Source organism: Thunnus albacares, chromosome 5, assembly GCF_914725855.1.
Source record: "Thunnus albacares chromosome 5, fThuAlb1.1, whole genome shotgun sequence".
Taxonomy (NCBI): domain Eukaryota; kingdom Metazoa; phylum Chordata; class Actinopteri; order Scombriformes; family Scombridae; genus Thunnus; species Thunnus albacares.
The window spans coordinates 14,124,863-14,144,248 of NC_058110.1; the positions used below are offsets into that span (position 1 = coordinate 14,124,863).

The 19,386-nt window shown below is 40.4% G+C and overlaps 1 protein-coding gene across 2 annotated transcripts in view; it reads right to left on the reverse strand.

Annotated features, from left to right (window-relative positions):
• Positions 1–19,386, reverse strand: part of LOC122982122 (kazrin-like) — a 159,208-nt gene that overhangs the window by 33,662 nt on the left and 106,160 nt on the right. For both annotated transcript variants that reach the window (XM_044351164.1, XM_044351163.1), the window contains exon 3: positions 14,297–14,404. In XM_044351164.1, the coding sequence (XP_044207099.1) occupies positions 14,297–14,404 (108 nt within the window). The remainder of the gene's footprint in view (positions 1–14,296; positions 14,405–19,386) is intronic.

A 19,386-nucleotide genomic window follows, 5' to 3' on the forward strand; every position in this document is an offset into this window, starting at 1 on the left:
TCCAGTATTTTGTATTAGTAGGCATTCAGGTGGCAAATAAATGCTGCTAGAATACAAATCAAGCCAATTCTAGGATACTGCAACTGCACAAGTGTGCAGTATTTGCTTATTTTGGGGATAACTAAATGAACTAATGAACTGGTGCTTTGCTACGGTGGTTCCTCCAGATAGACGCTACCGTGTGTGATTTTATTTTGGAAAGCTTATACAGTAGCAGACATGATGAGAATGTTAATTGGCCGCATGAGGCCGGGCTATAATTGCTGCCATGGTTATGCTTGATGAGCTGTGCTGGTATTATAATGTGGATAAGAACATGTTATTCATTCAGTCATGATATCAAACTGCGTCACATGAGCCATCAACATTTCGCTGGTTTTGTAACATCTATTTTCACTGGTTTGCTGTTCCATGTTATTGCTAAGTGTTGCTGCTATTATGTTTACCTCATTTTCCCCGGGTGTTGCTGTTAAGCATATTGAGAACAAATAAACAGTTATTTTCCGAGAACAGTCTTGTTGTGCATGAGTGGGAGTCAAGTACTGTAGACAACATAATAACAATTCCTGATGCAATAGGAACAATAAAAAAATTCTGTTTTGGAGAGCGACGTCTCTTGAGTGTTGCATGACCGGAGCTTTGTTCCAAATCCGGTCCAGAATAAGTATTAAACTCAACAGATTCATCCTATTATGTGTATGAACAGATTAGCAGGTGTGTACACTATGTGTCTCTGTGTTTGTGTGCATGTATTTGAGAAATGACCTTTTATGCCAAAGGCTAACAGTGCTGTTATTTAAAGTGTCGGCCAAATGAGAGGGCAGACACTGTGTCGCCGTGGACATTTCATCAGTCCGTGGATGAGTCCACATACATGCAGAGTCAGTGCACCTGTATGAGGTGGCTCCTGTTACTGTGACGAAACCCTGCACACAACATACTGTTGCCAAAAATAAATTCGGCCACCTAGAAAATGATGATGTGGCAGACAAATTACAGTATGGAGGTGTCAAAACAATCCTGCTAGCCTCTTGAGATACTAAATAAGATTCTGGGACTGAAATATGTAGCTAATGGTTATGGAGTTGCATTTGTTCCCAGTTTTCAAAATGAGCAGGGCCTCGGTTGACAGCTTCAGTAAATAACACGACAAGAAGACTGAAAAGACTGTCACTGCAAATGTGAGTTACCTTTTCAATGACTTACACGCAGCCAGTTTTGTCATCCGTCCATGCATATTTGATGAGCCGAGGAGGAATGGACAGTGTCTGAAAACAGCAGCCGACAGTGGGATGAATTTGATTTGTGACAGTGACAAAGTAAGAAGCCAAATTAATCTGAGCTTTTGCTTCAGAGTAAATGTGATTAGGCACCGAGCTATTCAAACAGAGAGAGATAGATGGAACATAAAGGCTCCAATCAGTCCATCCTCATTGAAATATAAAAAATTACTCCATGCGCTCGGAAAGAACTGGCAAATTCGATCTAGCATGGCTCGTGATTATTATAGTTACTTTATCATTATCCTTGACTTGATTCTGACAGGCAGCTGATTATCTTTAACTCATTCCAAATTGTCCTCTGTGTCTGTCTCAACGTGAGGAAACTAGCTAGCACCTGAGGGAGACGCTCACTGCTCTCACCTGCAGCATAGTCAGAGAAAGAAGGCAATTACACATCTAGGACCAAACTCAGCTGCTGTCACAATTATGCCGTCAAGCTGAGGCCGCTGAGAGCGCACACACACACACACACGCACGCATCCATGAATTGATTGACATACACGCACAGATGGACATATGCGTGCATTCAGATGCATATAAATGTGGGAACACACACACACACACATAGCCCTGACCTGATCCTCAGCGAGTGTCGGACAGTCAGTCAGACAGTAACAGGCTGTCCAGTGGAAACCAACAGCAGCTTCTGTGTTATAGCCTGGTTCACAGAAGGTGTTAAGCCCACTCCGACATCATGTCATTCATCTGAAAACACTGCTTTCTCTCTGAGTGACGGCCGTGAGACATAAAGCAGCAATGTAATCTGAAATGATTTGGGGTGTCGCTAGTTGACTGGCAGGCCTGGCAAAGCTGAGGAAACTGGAGTTTGATGTGGATTTCACGCAGAGAAGATCAAACCAGAACATTCCTCCATTTATTCTGCTTGGATGTCATCAACAGCAGGTATGATTGTATTGTACATAATCTGCTGCTATGGTTACAAGTAATAATGGCGGCATGACTAATGTCCATTTACAGTGTGCAAAGACAGACCACAAATGACCTAAGCGGTAATCACAGATGCTGTCAGAGAAATGTTTGAAGGAAAGGTGGGTAACTGAGCAGAACTGCAAATACATAACCACACCTTGGATAGTGAGGGTTACTGTAGGTAGCCTGCAGGTGTTTGTTTTGCTTTGAAAGCACTAATTGTGTCACAACCACACCTTGGGGTTAAGCATGAAGGACTTAGATGACCTGCTTGAGAAACATAACTCATTTTGGCTAGTTTTACACATTTTTGGGTGGCTAACACATGGAATTTGTGCAAAAAGTTAACAGGCAGAAAACACAGGGCTAATCTGTGTTGTCGTGTGAACTTTTACCTCTGTGTTTGGGTTATTTTTAGTCTAAGGTTGAAGGGCAGGTGAACGACCACTATAGAAATGAAATGCAGGTATTTGAACGAAAAACAGTAGAGTATGACACCTATAGCTTTTTTTCACAAGAGCAACGTTTCACAGCTGTTGTAATTTAATGCTTTTGCGTCAAAAAAAAAAAAATTGAAACCAGTCAGGCTGACGCAGCAAAAACTCCTGTTTGAATGTCAACATGCATTCAGGCTAAAATCTGCAGCCAACAAACTGAGAGCAGAATGTTTACAATAGAAACAGAACACAATGGATTCTTTATGATACGGGGCCATAAAAACAAACATAAAACAAACATTTCTTTACAAATGTGATCTAGTCATTGACAGGTAACAAAAACCCCTCACAATGTACATAGACCAAAAACTAGATTGAACTGTGACACCTCTGTCCTCAAAAAGCTCAAAACTCAAATCATGGCCGTGTTTTATTTTATAGGTTAAAGGTTGGATCCCGACATCAAACAACAGCCATATGTCTACAGATTTAAGAAAACACACGGAGCCTCTTCCTACTCATTTTTTGCATGACACTTGGGGAAAAAAGTCACAACTCAAACTGCAGAATAATCAGTCAATGGTGGAGCCTCTGGCCCCAAGTTCAGCCAATAACGACTGCTCTGATGTCAGTGCAGGTTAAAGTCCCCCAACGGCTCAGCACAACTGTTGACTGAGTGGGTGACATGACACCTGCACAGACATGAAAATGTCGCTCTTCAAGCTAAAAAAGAAGGCAAATCTTCCCTCCTCAGGTCTTTATTCCAGAAAGACACAGAACAAGCTGCCGTTGCCTTTTCGTTGTAAAACCCTCAAAAGTGCAGGACTGAAACTCACTTCATACTCCAGTCTATTAAGGAATAAAGCGGCGGCTGCACTTGTCGTTTCCACTCACTCACCAGACTTTCCCTGCTCCCCGTCTGACTTCATCCCCTCCTCCGAGGGGAGTTTTCCGGCGTTTTCCAGGATCTGTCAGGTGTGTGCTGCGGACTTTCAGGACAGAAAGAAAGACAAAATCCAAAAAAAAAATCCTTGTTTGTCAAGCAGCCCTCCCTCAGATCACAACCATTTTTATCTTTTTCCCACTAAAATCAGGATCAGTTGACACCAGGAAATATATCCAGGGACTGCCCCTGTGTCTTTCCCTCTCTGAGTGTACCTGTTCCAAGGCGACTCCCACGGGTTCAGTGATACAGTGCACTCAGCCCCTCCCCCTCAACTCAAATGGTTTACTGGGTAAGGAGGAGGAGGAGGAGCTCACCCGGGCTGTCACAATGATTTTCCCACATTACTCAAATGCATACACAAACATACGCACGTACCAATGAGGGGAGGAGCCAAGCCAAGGTGTGGGCTTGCAGGCAGGTGAGTGACGATGTGTGTGTGTGTAGTCTAACACCGGCAGGCTGCTCAGCAACAGGTCTGCCAGCTGTTGACTTGCCCGAGGGTTTTGGTAACCTAATACTTTTAAAACAACACCTTGAGTGTCATTAAAATGACCCCGGCAGTGGGGGAAAAAAAACAATTTGTGATGTTTGTTCTCTGCTGTTTTACAGTCGGTAAAACACGTTTTTTTGATTGACGCTGTTCAATGTTTTTTTCAAAGCCGTCACTCCACATTTTTTAGTAACTTGTACAAACTAAGGGAGTCATACAGAGTAAAGAAGGGGCCTAAGAAACGCAATAATGGCTGGATTTAGACCTACAACCACGGGATAAACACAGGATATTGTCGTCATTTTGGTGGATTAAAATGCAGCTCCTTTATAAACTGTAATACACCACGTATGTTTACATTTCATTGTAAAAAGCTATCCTTTAAAGCCGCCTACATTTTAGTTTAATTATATCTCCTATCTGTAATTTCTGTGGTTGGTGAGGAGAGCAAGTAAACAGACTCAATCACCGGTTTTCACGATTAATGCAGACACAGGTGCGTGGTATTTGTTCACAAAATCTGTGTATGCTTGTTGTATTAAACCACTCCTGCACTGACATGCTGCTAGAAGGTAGGAAGGTAAATGAAAGATTGATGATGTGTGAGCGGTCAGACAGAAGAAACCTTGATTTTAAACAAATGCAATGATCCTATGAATTAATTAAGATTTATTCATCTGTCTTCAAGGGCAAAGATAAAACGAGCAGAATGATGAGTCAGACCGTAAATGTAATCCCACAACTAAAGTGGGCACACCGAATTAGTCATAAAAAGGGCAAAACAGCAGCACAAAAGACTCATCAAAGGCTGATTGAATTGTATATTGAAGTTATTTCCCTTTCATCCGTGTAATAATAAAGAATAAAGCAGCAATCCACGTGGAGCCTTTTGTGTGCAAACCAGTAATGATCATAAATAATTATATTTTATCAGCTGATTAATTCATTCAAATGGGACAATTCATTATTAAAAAATAAAAATGTCACAATTCCATATGTGATTTCTTATGTATTTACAATCAGTATGTGGGCCACACAGTCACTGCAGCTGCTGCAAAAATAAAACCAGTCCACCCACACTGTACTGTGGTTAAAGGAGCCCTCACTGGTGGCCTGTGCTGAGCCCAGTTTCTCTCAAGCACCATTAATCAACAAGGCCACTTTTGAGACTCAAACTTATACAAATATTTTTATAGAACGTGCTTCCATAACAGTGTGGCAAAACCATGCAGATTAGAGAATGTAAATTTAATTAAGCTCATACAATTTGTTATAATTTATCAATTAATTCATCAACAATCATTAACTACTGAACTCTGCTTAATTACATGCCTCAATGGAGCTTCCACAACTCCCCACTGACCAGGAAAACATGTTCAGGGCTAAATAACAGCATTTGTAAATAATTAGAATTGATAAAGTTTCTTTGTTTTATATTTGACAACGGCTACAGCTACGGAACAAATAATTATTATCATTAATACAGAAGCAATAATTTACCAACTACTGACATTTTTTACCATGATGTCAAGCATTTTAGTATCATCCGTACCAGTAGCCACTTCCTTTATATTTAGCTAATGTTCAAAAACATCCTGTAAATTTCAGATGAAGTGAGTGTGTTTCCATATATACACACACACAAATGCCTGAGACGTTAATTCAGAGTCGATCTACTACATTGCCTATGGCGCACTGCTATGCAGAGTGTGCCATTTCAGAATCACTAAGTGTACTATCCCTCTCACCGAAACAGTCAAGCAGCTACAGAGAATAATCTCTTGTTGTTAACTGTGTCCATGCATAATGGACAAAGTGAGGAAATTGAACACTGTCTACTCAAAGGAGTGTTTGTGGCCCATGCAGGGGCCTTCGGTTCCACTGAATCCTCCTCTATCCTCAGCTGATACACAGCAGATTATAAGAGCTGCGGATGAGAGCGTGAGGCTTTGTGTTGTGAACATGTGTGTATATGATGAAGGATTACGCTTCATGATAACACCCAAAGGATCCTCAGAAGATGGCAGGGAGAGAGCCGCTGAGTTGTTATGTACTACACAATTGGAACCCAGTCATTGATTTTTGTTGGACTTTATTTTCCTCTCACAGTCACAAGGCCATTTCATGAAATGGTAACAAATGCCCTTTAATGCCGGTGAAGAGGAAGGCTATAGTAGTTATATGGGCTATAAAGGATGCGGTGTGCCTCTGCCTAGAACCCAATGGTTTAGGATTAGAAATCCAAGGATAAGAGATGACTCAGCGATTTCCCCATTCTGGCGAACTCAGAGAGAGTATCTGAGGGGAAAAAAAAAACTAATAGTGTAATTTATCATGTGAAACTCTGTGAAATTGTGCTGGTAACATTGCCTGAGAAATGATTGCAGGGCAGTTCCCCAAATGCTGGATGACCTGGAAGACGGTTTTATGACAAAGGGGTTTTACCATCTCAAATGAGGTCATACTAGCAGGATACCATGATTATTGAGCAGTGTGCCAGAGTGAAAGAGCTCACACATTTAACATATACAATAACTTACAAGAAATGTATATGGAACACATTATCAAAACCATCTTTGCTTGCTCAGTAGATGGCAGAGTGCAACATATTAATTACACTATTCTTGCTCCAGACCTGTTGGGACATGTTAGACAGAGTGTAAGGTAACTAGGAAGCGGTCCAGCTGCAGCTCAGGCCCAGACACTTGTGAAGATAAAGTGCTAATCAGCAGGTCTGTTGGGTTTCCTAATTAAAAGAACGTACTTGGCACGTGCTGGCTATTTACACTGCATTAAGACAGCATCTAATCACACTAGCGGGGCCGGGGAACAACAGGAAATTAGCTTTCTTTCACACACATGGCTTATGTTACATGATGATACTGTAAAAAACAGTTTATGAGGAATTGAACTGACGCTCACCTTGCCTTTTCTGCATATTGTGTGTTGCCGCATTACACACACATGTGCACACACACATGTTCCTAAGTTCTGGGATGCCTGGAGGTGATGAACTGAGAGCACTATCCCTTAAATGAAAATCAATGGAAGCAGCCAATCTCTCTCTACAGTCAGTTTACACAATACCTCAAAGGATGGCAGCAGCACCTCACCCTGCTAGCAAGATATCAACCTTTTATTGCTTATGTGAGAAAGAGATGCGAGTAAAACAAAGATAATGACAGACAGATTTAGAAATTGATTCAGGTCTGTGTCTTGTGAACAAGGCCCTGTCCCTCTTTTTAATGCCTATCTTCAGTGCTGCCTAACTGGCCTTTGTTGCAACACACAATGCAAATGTTAATGGACACCCTCTCCTCATGAAATCCCCCCCCCTTTTCTCTTCTCATGATTCTTCCCAACACTGCAGCTTGCACTGCAAAAAAACTTGAAACAAGCCTGCATCAAAAGATCACCCACAAGTCACAAAGTGTAAACTGTTTGGGAGGAAAAAGCCGAGTGAACTGTGAAGATGACAGAGTTGAAAGGAAAAATGGTCCCAACAGGAATTTATTATTAACTACTGTACACCACAGAAAATAATGGAGGGAAATGTTGTGGTAATGCGGTAGTAATAGCAGTCTGAGTTATTGTAAAACTCTGTAAAGGGTAAATCTTCCCTGGATCACGTGCTGTATAGCAGAAAAAAAGCTGCTGGAATATTGCATGATATTTTCAAGCATGTTGCACCTCTAGTCACAAGCCAATCAGTCAAGTTGAAGCAGGTTTTTTCCCCTCAGCTGTCGAAGGTAAAAGCAGTTTTCTGCTCAATATGATTAAGTGTTGATTTACACTTAATCAATCAATCAAAAATCTCATGTTTTCTGTTTATGCTGCCACCTAGAGGTAAAAATATTCACATTGCTGCAGTGATGCAACATTATACTGCAGTGCAGCGGCTGCAGTTACCTCACAATGTTGGGTGTAGTCAAAAATTTATTTAGCATTTTAACACAGACATACTGTCAAAATGGATTTCATTTTGTGTCTGTTATAGGAATAGGCTGTTTAAAACACAAACAGCACTGCCTTAAAAAAAAACAAAGTGTTGCCTCGGGTAACAGTGAGAAGATTTAATATAAATGAGTCTAGTTGGAGTAACACATCCATGAGCTTTAAGGTTTATAAAGTGTCAAAACACTGCAGAGCAGTTTTATAATACTAAGGAAGGGTTTTACTACTCAAGTCAAAACAGAAAAAATTTAATTCTTCCGACAATTACGGGGTAAAGAGGACAATCTTGCCATTCAGTTTCAAGGCATTCTAGCTGTATTTGTACTTACACATATTTATTGGTCAAAGCAGTGTGTTACCAGATGATGTTGTTTTGCACTGCTGCAAAAGTCATTTTTTTTCCTAACAACTCTACGTTTTTTGTTTTTTTTTTTGGGCCAGAGCCCCCTACATCAGGACCCCCGCTGTGCCAATGCAACAGTCTCACTGTTTGTCGGTCTGAACACGGTGTTAGACAAGTAACACGACTATGGAGTCAGAACACTCCTGTTGTTACATTTTTTTAAGTTATAACATGTCAGCGCATACTTCACCTGAGTGGGTCTCCTGCGGATAACTGCAGGGGTTTGACAAGGAATGCCAAGGTCTTAGATTTGTTATGATCTTCACGAGGATGTCATTTCCTCTCCCATGACCTCCGTCCCAACCCCCACCTCTTAACTCTTTTACCTCAGGCAAAGCACATAAACGGGGAGGGCGGGTCAATGTTAAAATGTCAACTTCCAGTCTACTGTTTGAAATGAGACCTAAAGGTGTGCAACCTTATACTGTTGATCTAATGTGAGTCTAAAAAGTTTCTGTCTTGCTTCACGTTATCTTCTCTAACTCACTTGCTTGCTCTTCTACTTTTCTTGGTCTACTCATCGCTACCAGTACTGTGCATCCTAAATTCATACCATCTACTCATCCGAATCAGCTCCTTCATTCTTCATCTCCATAAGCTATGTTATTTGCCTCTCTATTCTTCCACCTTCCAAACTTCATGTTCAGCAATCAGTGAAAAGCCACCAGATGCCACTCAGCTCTCTTCCAAACCCGTCAGCGCCAACAGCTACCGTCCCTCTCCACCATCGCCTCCGCTGCCAATTCACGACTGCCAGGCGCCAGCCCAGATGAGCTGCCCGTGGGCCTTTTGAAGGGCAGGCAGAAGGTATTACAACCGGTGACCGGATGTACCAGTTGGCTGTATGTTTCATGTCGAGCCGAAGTCCAAGGTGGAATTCAGAAATAGAAAATACACCTCTAGTAGCACCTTGGCACGGTGCTGTAATAAGGTGTAAATCCAAAACCTAATGAGGTGTAGGTGTTAAGTGAAAATTTTGGAAGGCATTCTTAGACTGCAAGACAAACACACACTAATCTCTCAGAGGGTGAGAAGGTAAGTGTTTTTTTTTTTTTGGAAAAAAAATATGGTAAGTATGAATTTGATTTATTCTTTAGTGCATTGATTAAAAGGAACAGCTGTGAAGGAGCAGCGTGTCTAGTCTGGATGTCTGATCTCCTTACCCTCAGGGTGAGCTCAGACACGCTGTGAAGTAAATTCATTTTGGCTGCATGAATCCACAATCTTTTGATCACTTTTAGTTCATGACCATAGATAAAGGTTTTGAATATAGATTAACTGGTAAATTGAGATCAACTTTAGGCTAAGCTCCCTTTTCACTACAGCATGTATTCACCTGCTGAACTCATGCTTTCAACACGTCTCTGTGTCCCTATACAAGGACATGTCATATTAACATCCCAAGCATCCCATATTACTCCAACCCAATGGTACATAATTCATAAAAACAAAACAAACAAACAAAAAAAAAAACATGTGGATGAACAAACTCCCTGAGAGCTGGTCCACACTTCACAGTCAGGATGAACTTGGCATGCAGCCAATAGAGAAAGACTCTCTACTTCATGTCAGCTTCCTTAACCAATGATGTCCACCAGAAAGCTTGGTATTGGGTTGGGTTATGCACATCAAGAAAAGTAGGTTTAAATTTGGGGTTTTAATGGGAAAAAACTAGGTACACTACAAATTTGAGCTGTGCAAGAAATATACTGCATATCCTAAAGTACTAAGAATGTATGAAATATACTGGAAGTCTTTTTTTGGTAATCCTAAATACCTATGAACACCTTAAATGTATGATTTCTATACATAAACATATCTTAAGATCAACTTTTAATACAGTCCGTACAACCATAGTGGTTTCAGTTTAATATTACTTCAATATAATACTTTTGAATGTAGACTTACGAGGTATATTGAGGGCTTGATTAGCTACAGTGTCAGATGATCAATGGATGCACATTGGCTGTTTCCATTCGCTAAAGACAAATCTACAAGCACTAACAAGAATTACACACAGTCTGAGACCTGACACTTTTGAATCCATCGATACGCACACACACACACATCACATTACAGTTACATTCAATACAATTACATTACAGTACATTCAGCAGGCACAGTGCTTAGCAACCGTCACTGCAATCAAATTTAGGTGGTGCAACCTGCTTCTGTAAGGGAAAGGAGAGAAAATGAGAGGAAAAAGAAAGAAGAGAAGAAGAAAACAACAAGAGCGTTTGGAAAAGGCTCAGTGGAAGAAGAGAGAAAAATAGAAGTTTGTGTCTCTGAGAATTTCTCTGATGTTCTAGTGAAAAACAAAGTGCACGCTCACATGTACGCGCACACTATTTTTTGGGGGAAAAAATAGTGTTTACTTTAATGACTTCTCAAATAAGTCTTTCTGCACAGACAAGTTTAATCTAGACCACTTGGAAATTTAACTTTTTGACTTTATGACCTTTGAGTTCCATTTGTCAGCAGCCTCCTTTAATGAAGCAGTTAGAAAGTGACAAAGACTGCAGATAATCAGACTGCTGCTCGGCTCCCTTTGTCAATTTCAACCTCTCAGTGGCCTTTAATGGAAAGGCCAGAGGACAGAAGCACACAAGCACGCAGAAAAGCCATTTGTCTATGAACGTTTCAGCTGAAACATCTTTGTGAATCCACAATGTGAAACTCTGATTATACTGTATGCCTATGATGATTATATCCACCGTGGTAACCCCATATTACTTTTTCTCTTCCTCCTCGGTAATATAAGCAGTCTTTGATCACCGAGTGACCGTGCCCGCTTCCAAATCTGACTTTGAAGATGACAATACAAGAAATATCCAATTTGTCTGGCCACTGCATTCTGGCATAATTAAATGATATGAGTCACATTAAAAAAAAACAAAAAAAACAAGCCTAACCGCAGCCATTGTGAATGAGCATTTCTGAGTAGCTATTTCTGATGCGTGGAAATTACAGTGGAGAGGCCTGGATATTGTTGCCGGGGACAATTTAAGTGCCACTCTCCCAATGGCTATAAGAGGGCTTTGGTGGGGGCAGGTGTTTTGGAAAAGTGTCAGCGCATGAGAAAAATGGAAGTGCTCAGCAGAGACCTCTCCACACATGCACACCCACACATACACCTTCACATTCTGCCTTTCTTTATTGTCCTTTTGTTCGTGTCTGTCTCTCTCCTCCACCCTTCTCTCTATGACTTTCTCTTGTTAATCAGAAAACATATGCAAGGCAACACCGTGTCCTTATGCATTATGTAATGTTTCACCTTGTCCTCTTCCTCACTGTGCTCTTCACCTCTTTTTCCCCATTTTTCCTTTCTTCTCCTCTGTCTCTCCTTCCCTTCTTTTTTTTTTTCCTGGTTTCCCTCTTTGACTTGTGTGCACTGACCTTCTTATTTAAAACAGCTCATATGCACGCTGTCAGTAGGAAAGCCAAGCTTCCCCCGGCTGGTGACATCATTGCCTGTCAATGTGCAGAAGCAGCACCTGTCTTCATGTGCTTACTTTTGTTTCCCCTCTTCTTCTCTCTCTCACTGCAGACCTGAGATGAAATTGCTGATAGCACACCCCCTCAGTTTGTTGTTCTCATTCTGATGAAACTTGTGGTGATATATGTGGCCTTGGCCACTGCAGGGGTTGCTGGTGCGTGCGTGCGTGTTTTTCCTGAGTCTGCACATTTACAGCACCCAGGAAATGACCACAGAACAAACGCACCAGCTGGCACATTGAAAAATGTGTGCCTGACTCCGTCCATATAACTAAGCTGATCTGCTTTCTTGACTTCCAAATGACCACCATCGTTTAAAAACAAAAAAAAAATCACAAATGTACTCATTGGTAATCAGATATTTCAGTATGTTCTGTGATTTTATCAATTAGAAGCAGACACCTGCACTGGCCTCAGATTATTACCACATGTGGTAACAGGTGGACTAATGTACAAAAGTAACAAAACAAAAAATCAGCAAAACTCCTCCAGTGTTTTCGAACAATGACTGTACCTGTCAGCATTCTCGGTATCATCATGACATCAACAGATGTTAATAGGAGAGAAGAGAGAACTGGTAGCCAAACAGACCCCAACGCAAGACACTCTAATGAGGAAAAGGGCCTCTGGGGGCTGCCTGGGTGACACTAGAGATCTATACTGGAGCTTATAGCCTTACACTTTGTACTGGTGCCATCGTTAGCTACTCTGATCCTCTCTATAAGACTCCAAGTCCTTGAAAGAAGCTTTTGCCATGAAAGGGCTTGAACATGGAAAGTGGAAGTGCTACAACTGTGTTCGTCTGAAGAGCTGACGATGCTACTATTGGACCCGTCTGACCACCCAGTCAGATAAGAGTCTGGGAATAAAAACAGTCTTTTAAGTTTATTGGCTGATCTTTGGGATGGTTCATGGTGACGCAAATGACTCACAGCAGAATAGTAAACACGGGTGACCACGGAGCGTGATGGTATAAACTGTTGACGGAGCCATATTGTAGCATCCCATTAAATGAGGGCTGGAAGTCATTAATGCATTAAATGTAAAACCAATAAGTATTCAAACTGTCCTCACAAGAACCGTACGAATCCCTCCACTAGCTGCAAGCCCTGCAATACTGTAGGTACACAAGTGACTACTGACTCAGCAGATTGAAACATTTAGGTAATGGATTTAACTCATTTTAGAGCCATAATGTGAAAACAGCTGGTGCAGGAGGCTTTAAGGTACATTATGTAATGATGTAAAGATTGTAATGTGGCTGTAGTAGAATCAACCACCAACCAAGATGCAATTACATCACATTTGGGTGTAAATTGACCATTTACACAAATTGGAGAGTTACTATACATGCAGACTAAACATTAAATTTCCCCTTGATCTAACAGCATTGTATTGTGATGGATTCTTATATAATCTACCTTTAACTGTTAAATAAATGGTAATTCATTATTACTGGATGAAGTTTTAACTTCTTAAATGTCTTTATATAAGTCTGGATTGGCTAAGATCTCAACAAGACAGACGTACATACGGTTTAGTAAAATGCATTTAAAGTGCTTGTAAATGCAATCGAAATATTCTATTTACAGCAATTACTACTATTTTTTCAACATGTTTAACCAATTATATAAAACTTACATTTGATGCCACCATATGGAGTTTTTAAATTCTTTCCTATAATTTGTATATTTTCAGCCAGGACTATTATTTAGTCAGTGTATTATTACTGTACAAGCTGCAGTGAGAGTTATAATTTCTGCCCTTCTGTTCCATCCAAGCATACAACAACTGCACATAAAACAAACAAGCAATGGTCAATTATTGTTGTGTTCCTAGCTCAATACTAACGTGCACACAGACTAAATTAAGAGCCTTTGTAATAGTCTGATTAGTTGAAGAGCTGTCTGTGATGTTTGCAGGACTCACTGGCTTCATTAGCAGCCGAGGCAACCCGGACCGGTTAATAACAGCCCTTGTTAGCTAGAATAACACGTGAAATGGATGCTCATTGTTCAGCTGCCAGCAGCAAATGCTGAGATGGGAGAGGGATTGATGATTGCAGAGGTGCTACTAGTTACCACTGCCCTTACCCCCATAATGAAATCCTAGCGCACCCTTCGTGCAGGCACTTAATCACAAACTCAAGCTCTTGTGGACTGGCTCAATGCAAAATGTACTTGCAGGTGCAGATGTGGGTGTGTATATGCAGGACAGTATATTTGCACATGCATACATTCTCGGACGCATGTGTGTCAACCCTGCCTTACCACAACATCCACTAGAACTTCTACCTGTACTCCTCCCATGGTGACACTGCAGCAGAAAACCTACTTTTAAGTCAAGAGTAAATCTTACCTTTGTCCAGGGAGGCATCCGGAGAGTTGAAGTCCATGAGGCTGCTGATTTCACTCGTGTAGCAGAGGTCAGTGGCGGGCGGCTTCTGCCTCGGGTGGGGAGAGGGATCTGGGAGAGGAGAGAATAACAGACAGGGTTAACTCAACATACAACATATGAAGGGATTTAGAAAGATAACAGAAGGGAGAGAGATAGAAGAATTTATCAGTGTTCTTGGAAACGGGATTTGAGCTCAAGGTTTTGAGAGGATACTAAGTAATTCCAAATGAATACCAAGAGAAAAGAATACTCTGTACATATTTGACTTTTTAAAATTCATATTAGCTTTACTTGTGTTGTGTCTTGTGTAGCTAAAAATTACTGGATGTTTGTTGAAGCATCCAGAATAGACTTAGAAATGCAACCGGGGCTGTAAAATTCATTTTTAATTTAATACATTCAAAAACAATATCTAAATACGTCTTGAGCCCTGTAAATGGAAACATACAAGCTATATGTAAAGCAATTTCAACACAACAAGCCCACTGACATTATATTTAAGCCAGACAGTACACAGATGTGTGCGTGGAGAGAGAGAGAGAGAGAAAGCTTGTGTATATTAAAGTCCTCATCAATGTTGCTTTTTCTCTGTACATTAAACTATACTGTATGCAGGAGGACATTTGGGAAACAAAATGATTACCGCAGCACACCACACCAGTGACCTCCACAACATCCCACTCAATATGCACATAATGAACTTTTACTCTTCGCTCCTTAGACTGCACTAACTCCACAGTAGCTTACTATTCATCAACACAGCTACTGTCTCTGGAGACAGCATGAACGCACCGCCGTAGCAAAGGCATACAACCCTAAAACACATGCAGCCGCAAAAACACATTCGCTGCTTTGAGAGACTGCATACGCACATAAATATTAGCATTTTTATGACCAGAGTGTGATTTGATTTCTGGTGAGGTTCAGTGGTTTCTAATATAGTTTTTCGGTTCCCACCAGCGGCACGTTGTGAATGCATATTGAATGCATTTCTGCAGGTCAGCAAGTGTTCGCTAAAATGACTTTGCCACTTCAACATGTGCTGTCCACCTCTGCCGTCCTCCCAAAAGTTTTATTTCAAAGAAACACTTGCAAAGAGTCACTCTCAGTCGTACAAGTGTCACTTTTTGAAGAGCAGTCGTCTCTGGTTGGTAAAAAAAAATGTTAAAAGAATTTAAAGGTTCTGCTTCGCTTAAAATTCACATTTCAGCAAACAACATCTTTTCAACATCAGTCCTCAACCTCGCTGCTGCTTTCTGGCCTCCTCCTCCTCCTCTTCTTCCTCTATCCTCCCCTACCAGTCCACCAACCGCCTATTAGGAAGCTGTTACTGGTTGAATTATCAGCAGTAATTGAGCACAGATGTGTCTGGGTGAAGAGCTCGACGTATAGGGGCGGTACTGTCATCATGGCGAGATTAGTCATCACACTTGTCGAAATGGACTTTATAAGGCAATAAATAACAGCCTTGCTCCCTGACCCACCTGAGGTGATTGGTAAAAGCACATGAGGGCTGTTTCTTTTAAAACTGTATATAACACTTTGCCACCCAACACCTAGCAAATGTATAATTTTCAAACTTGCCCCCGGTGCAGCCTTAAGCACCGAGAACACAGTTGTTAGTTTTTTTTAATAATGTAAAAATTCACATTGCATACTTATCTGCTAGCTTCAAGCTGCTGCACCCCGGTAGCCTCGTGAATATATTTTATCTTTCCTGCATCGTGCCCTTGACAGGCCCTCAGAGAAAACTTACAGATGGAAAAGGAAAAGAGTCTGGTGGAATAAATGCAAAGGAAGTAGTAAACCATGATAGTTGCTTAGTGAAAACGGAGAGAGAAAGCTGGTATGGTGGAGAGAAGGAGACCTTCAAACGACAGCAAAGAACTTCACTTGATTTATTTCTAAACTCACTGCGTTGTCTTCATACGTCTTCATTCACTCAGAAGTAAACATCTGGATAATTCCGAGTTACATTTGAACTTCTACTTTCTTTTTTTTCTGCATATGAATCTTTAACGAGTCCTTGTGAAATGTTTACTGTCATACGGTTGCCTCAAAAATGTGAATGTAAATGTCTTGTTATAGCTAAAATAAATGAAACTGCACACATATTAAGGTGCAACTCATCTTCTCATCAGTACTATACAGTACTCAGATGCTGCTGCCTGCACTTGATTAATGTGTCATATGAGAAATGAGAAATATTCTCCACTAATAATAACACCAAACACAAAGTTCTTCTATGCTGCAGCCCTACTTTCTGATTTAGATTGTTTTTTACATCTTACAGAACCACGCACTTTTAAAATACATGAACAAAAAATCATTTGCTGGGCTGCACACATTTTTTAAAAGTGATTTTTGTTCCATAGTTTTTGTTTGTAGACTACTTGGATGTTTTTTTTAAGAGTCAGAGGTATGGGGAGGGAATAGTCCGGCTGCTGTTCTTATTATTGCTTAGGCCTTCAGACCTTACAGTGACGTGTGTTTGTGTGCGTTACTGAGAAATGCCATTATTTAGCCAAGTGGAGTTGTCAAGGAGGTAATTGCAATGTTTTCTAGGTCATTGTCCAGGTCTCTGAATCAATGTCCTTTTGAACACACTGAATATTTTTTGGTCTGGTGAGGTCCAAGTGGCTCATATTGATCCTGTAATCTTTATCTCGGCTCACTTAAGTCAAAGAAATACTACAGAGAGTGACAGGCGGAGAGGACAGACAGACAAAGGGTGAGAGATGGAGTCAAAATGAGATACCGGTGTCTGATAATACAGACAGAGATGTAGAAGCAATCAAAAATGTAATTTCCATTGTTGTTCTGACTCCCTACATTTGCTGCCTGCTATGCTGCACCTTGAATGAGAGTGAAGCTTTACTTACGCTTGTTGTATAAATCATGTTGGGGGTGATCTATTAAGGATTTGAGATAAGAGCATCATTTCCTCTCTGTTTCCATCTTCTCTTTGTGCTTTCCTCATTTCACCACATGCCAGTAGCAGCAATACTATCTGACAAAGACACAGTAAGCTTCGCAGCAAGTGTGGATATCTGCCACACAGAGTTATGGAAGATTTCAGTTTGGCATAAAATTAAGAGAATCCGTATGTCTGCAGAGCTAAAATGATGCATACATTATACATGCCAATTAAAACAAAAACAGAAAAGTTTAAAAAATGCAGCTGGTAAGGGAAAATCATCTATCTTTTTACCAATTTAATTGAAATTCCTGAGAACTAAATTCTGGTAAATCACAGGAATTTCAGCTATCTGAAGATTGTCTTTTAAGCTGCGAGGAGAACAGCAGGCTTGTGGAGACCTATTTAACGTTCACATTTCTTTTATCAGCTCTGTCCTTGCTGTTTCTTTATATTAAGTTTTTTTTTTGTCTAGTAAAAATGTTTATATATACACACATAATAGCAGTGAAGGCATGAGTTGTAATAATCTTGCAAGATATATAGCTTTCATGAGAAAGCAATGAACCGCACTGCAGCAGAAACTTTTTTTTTTTTTTAAATGACTGATGAGAATTTATCACACTTTATAGCTCGGTTCCATTTTCCTCACCATCAAACTTCCTCAATTCACTTTATCAATAATAAGCAGTTTAACCAGCCGAGCACACAACTGAGAGAAAAGGTAATTCTGCTGTGATGAAATAAATAATGATTTGGCCCGGAGACAAAAACAGCTATTGTACACCATGTGGCTTTCTAATGATGTAATTATCCAAATCGCTGTATTCTTGCCAAACAGGGTCCAAGAGAACTGAAAGAAATTTGGTTGCAACAATTGTCAAAGACTTGCAGTGGATTCAATTGAGCTTATTCTTGGAATTTATACCACAATTTACTTGCATTTAAATTTTTATAACTTTCCAAAAACCACCACAGTCAAACCCACTTCATACAGTAATTGGTCTGCTGTGTCAGGTGCAATTAACAACGCTGAGACGACAAAAGTTATGCAAAAGACACGTCGTTCTTCAAGAGAGATTGCTGAGGCAGTGGTGAGTGAACACTTTTGTCTTTAAAACTGGTTGAATAACAAGTCAAGATACTGAGATGCACACAGTTTTGGTATCAATGTGCACTCATCTCAACTACTATTTTGTCCACGCCATTAACATATATAAGGGGGGCAAAATATTAGGAACACTTCAATATAATGCTCTCCAGTAAACCACTACGATCTCAATAATAAACATAAAGTAGAATTATCACTTTTCTGACAATGTCAACGAGAACTGAAAATGTATAAGCTTGGTTAAACTAGGATTTATGGCAGAGCTGTTGTACTGGATTGCATTAGATTACACAGGTGTACCTAATAAAGTGCTCTGTGAGTGTAGATATTGAGACAAAAGTCTTTATTGCAAGGCGACTAACAGTCCAAAAGTAAAAGGTGAAATGGATACAAAGTGCAGACACACGCAGGAGTGATAGTGAACACACATTATGTTCTTGGCTACTTTGAAATAGACCTTTTCCTCCTGGTTAACACAATGTTTCACTTTGACCATGAAAACTGTTCTTTTTGAATTCAAAAGAGCATGTTTTCAGTGACCCTACTTGACTGTTGATTCCTTTGGGAGTTTAACCTTTACATTGTTTCAGTAAAACTTGCATAGAGGACTCAGCCTTTGTCAACAAGAGCCCCCTGTTGTTCCTCTTCTCAGTGGGGATGAAACACAAAATCCTTGTCAGGGAGGGATGCGTCTCCCAAAATAAACTATTCCCTTTAAATAGATGCAGCCGAGCTTCCTTTACCTCGCCGAGTCTGGAGGAAGATTTAGTTCAAACTTCAGACTTCACTGCACATTTTTTAAAGAACTCAGACAATTGCTTTCGGGAATTCAAATGTTTTGCAGTCGGTCAAAGGATAATCTGTGAAGCCGAGGGAAATATGCAGGTATGTACGGCTTCAACAGCAACACTCTGCCTGAGTTTGTTGTTTTTATTGCTCTTTTTTTTTTATCGCTCTGAGTGCCACTGAAAATAGGTCTCATTTAATATTTATGTTCCCAGCACACATTATTATTAACTGTAG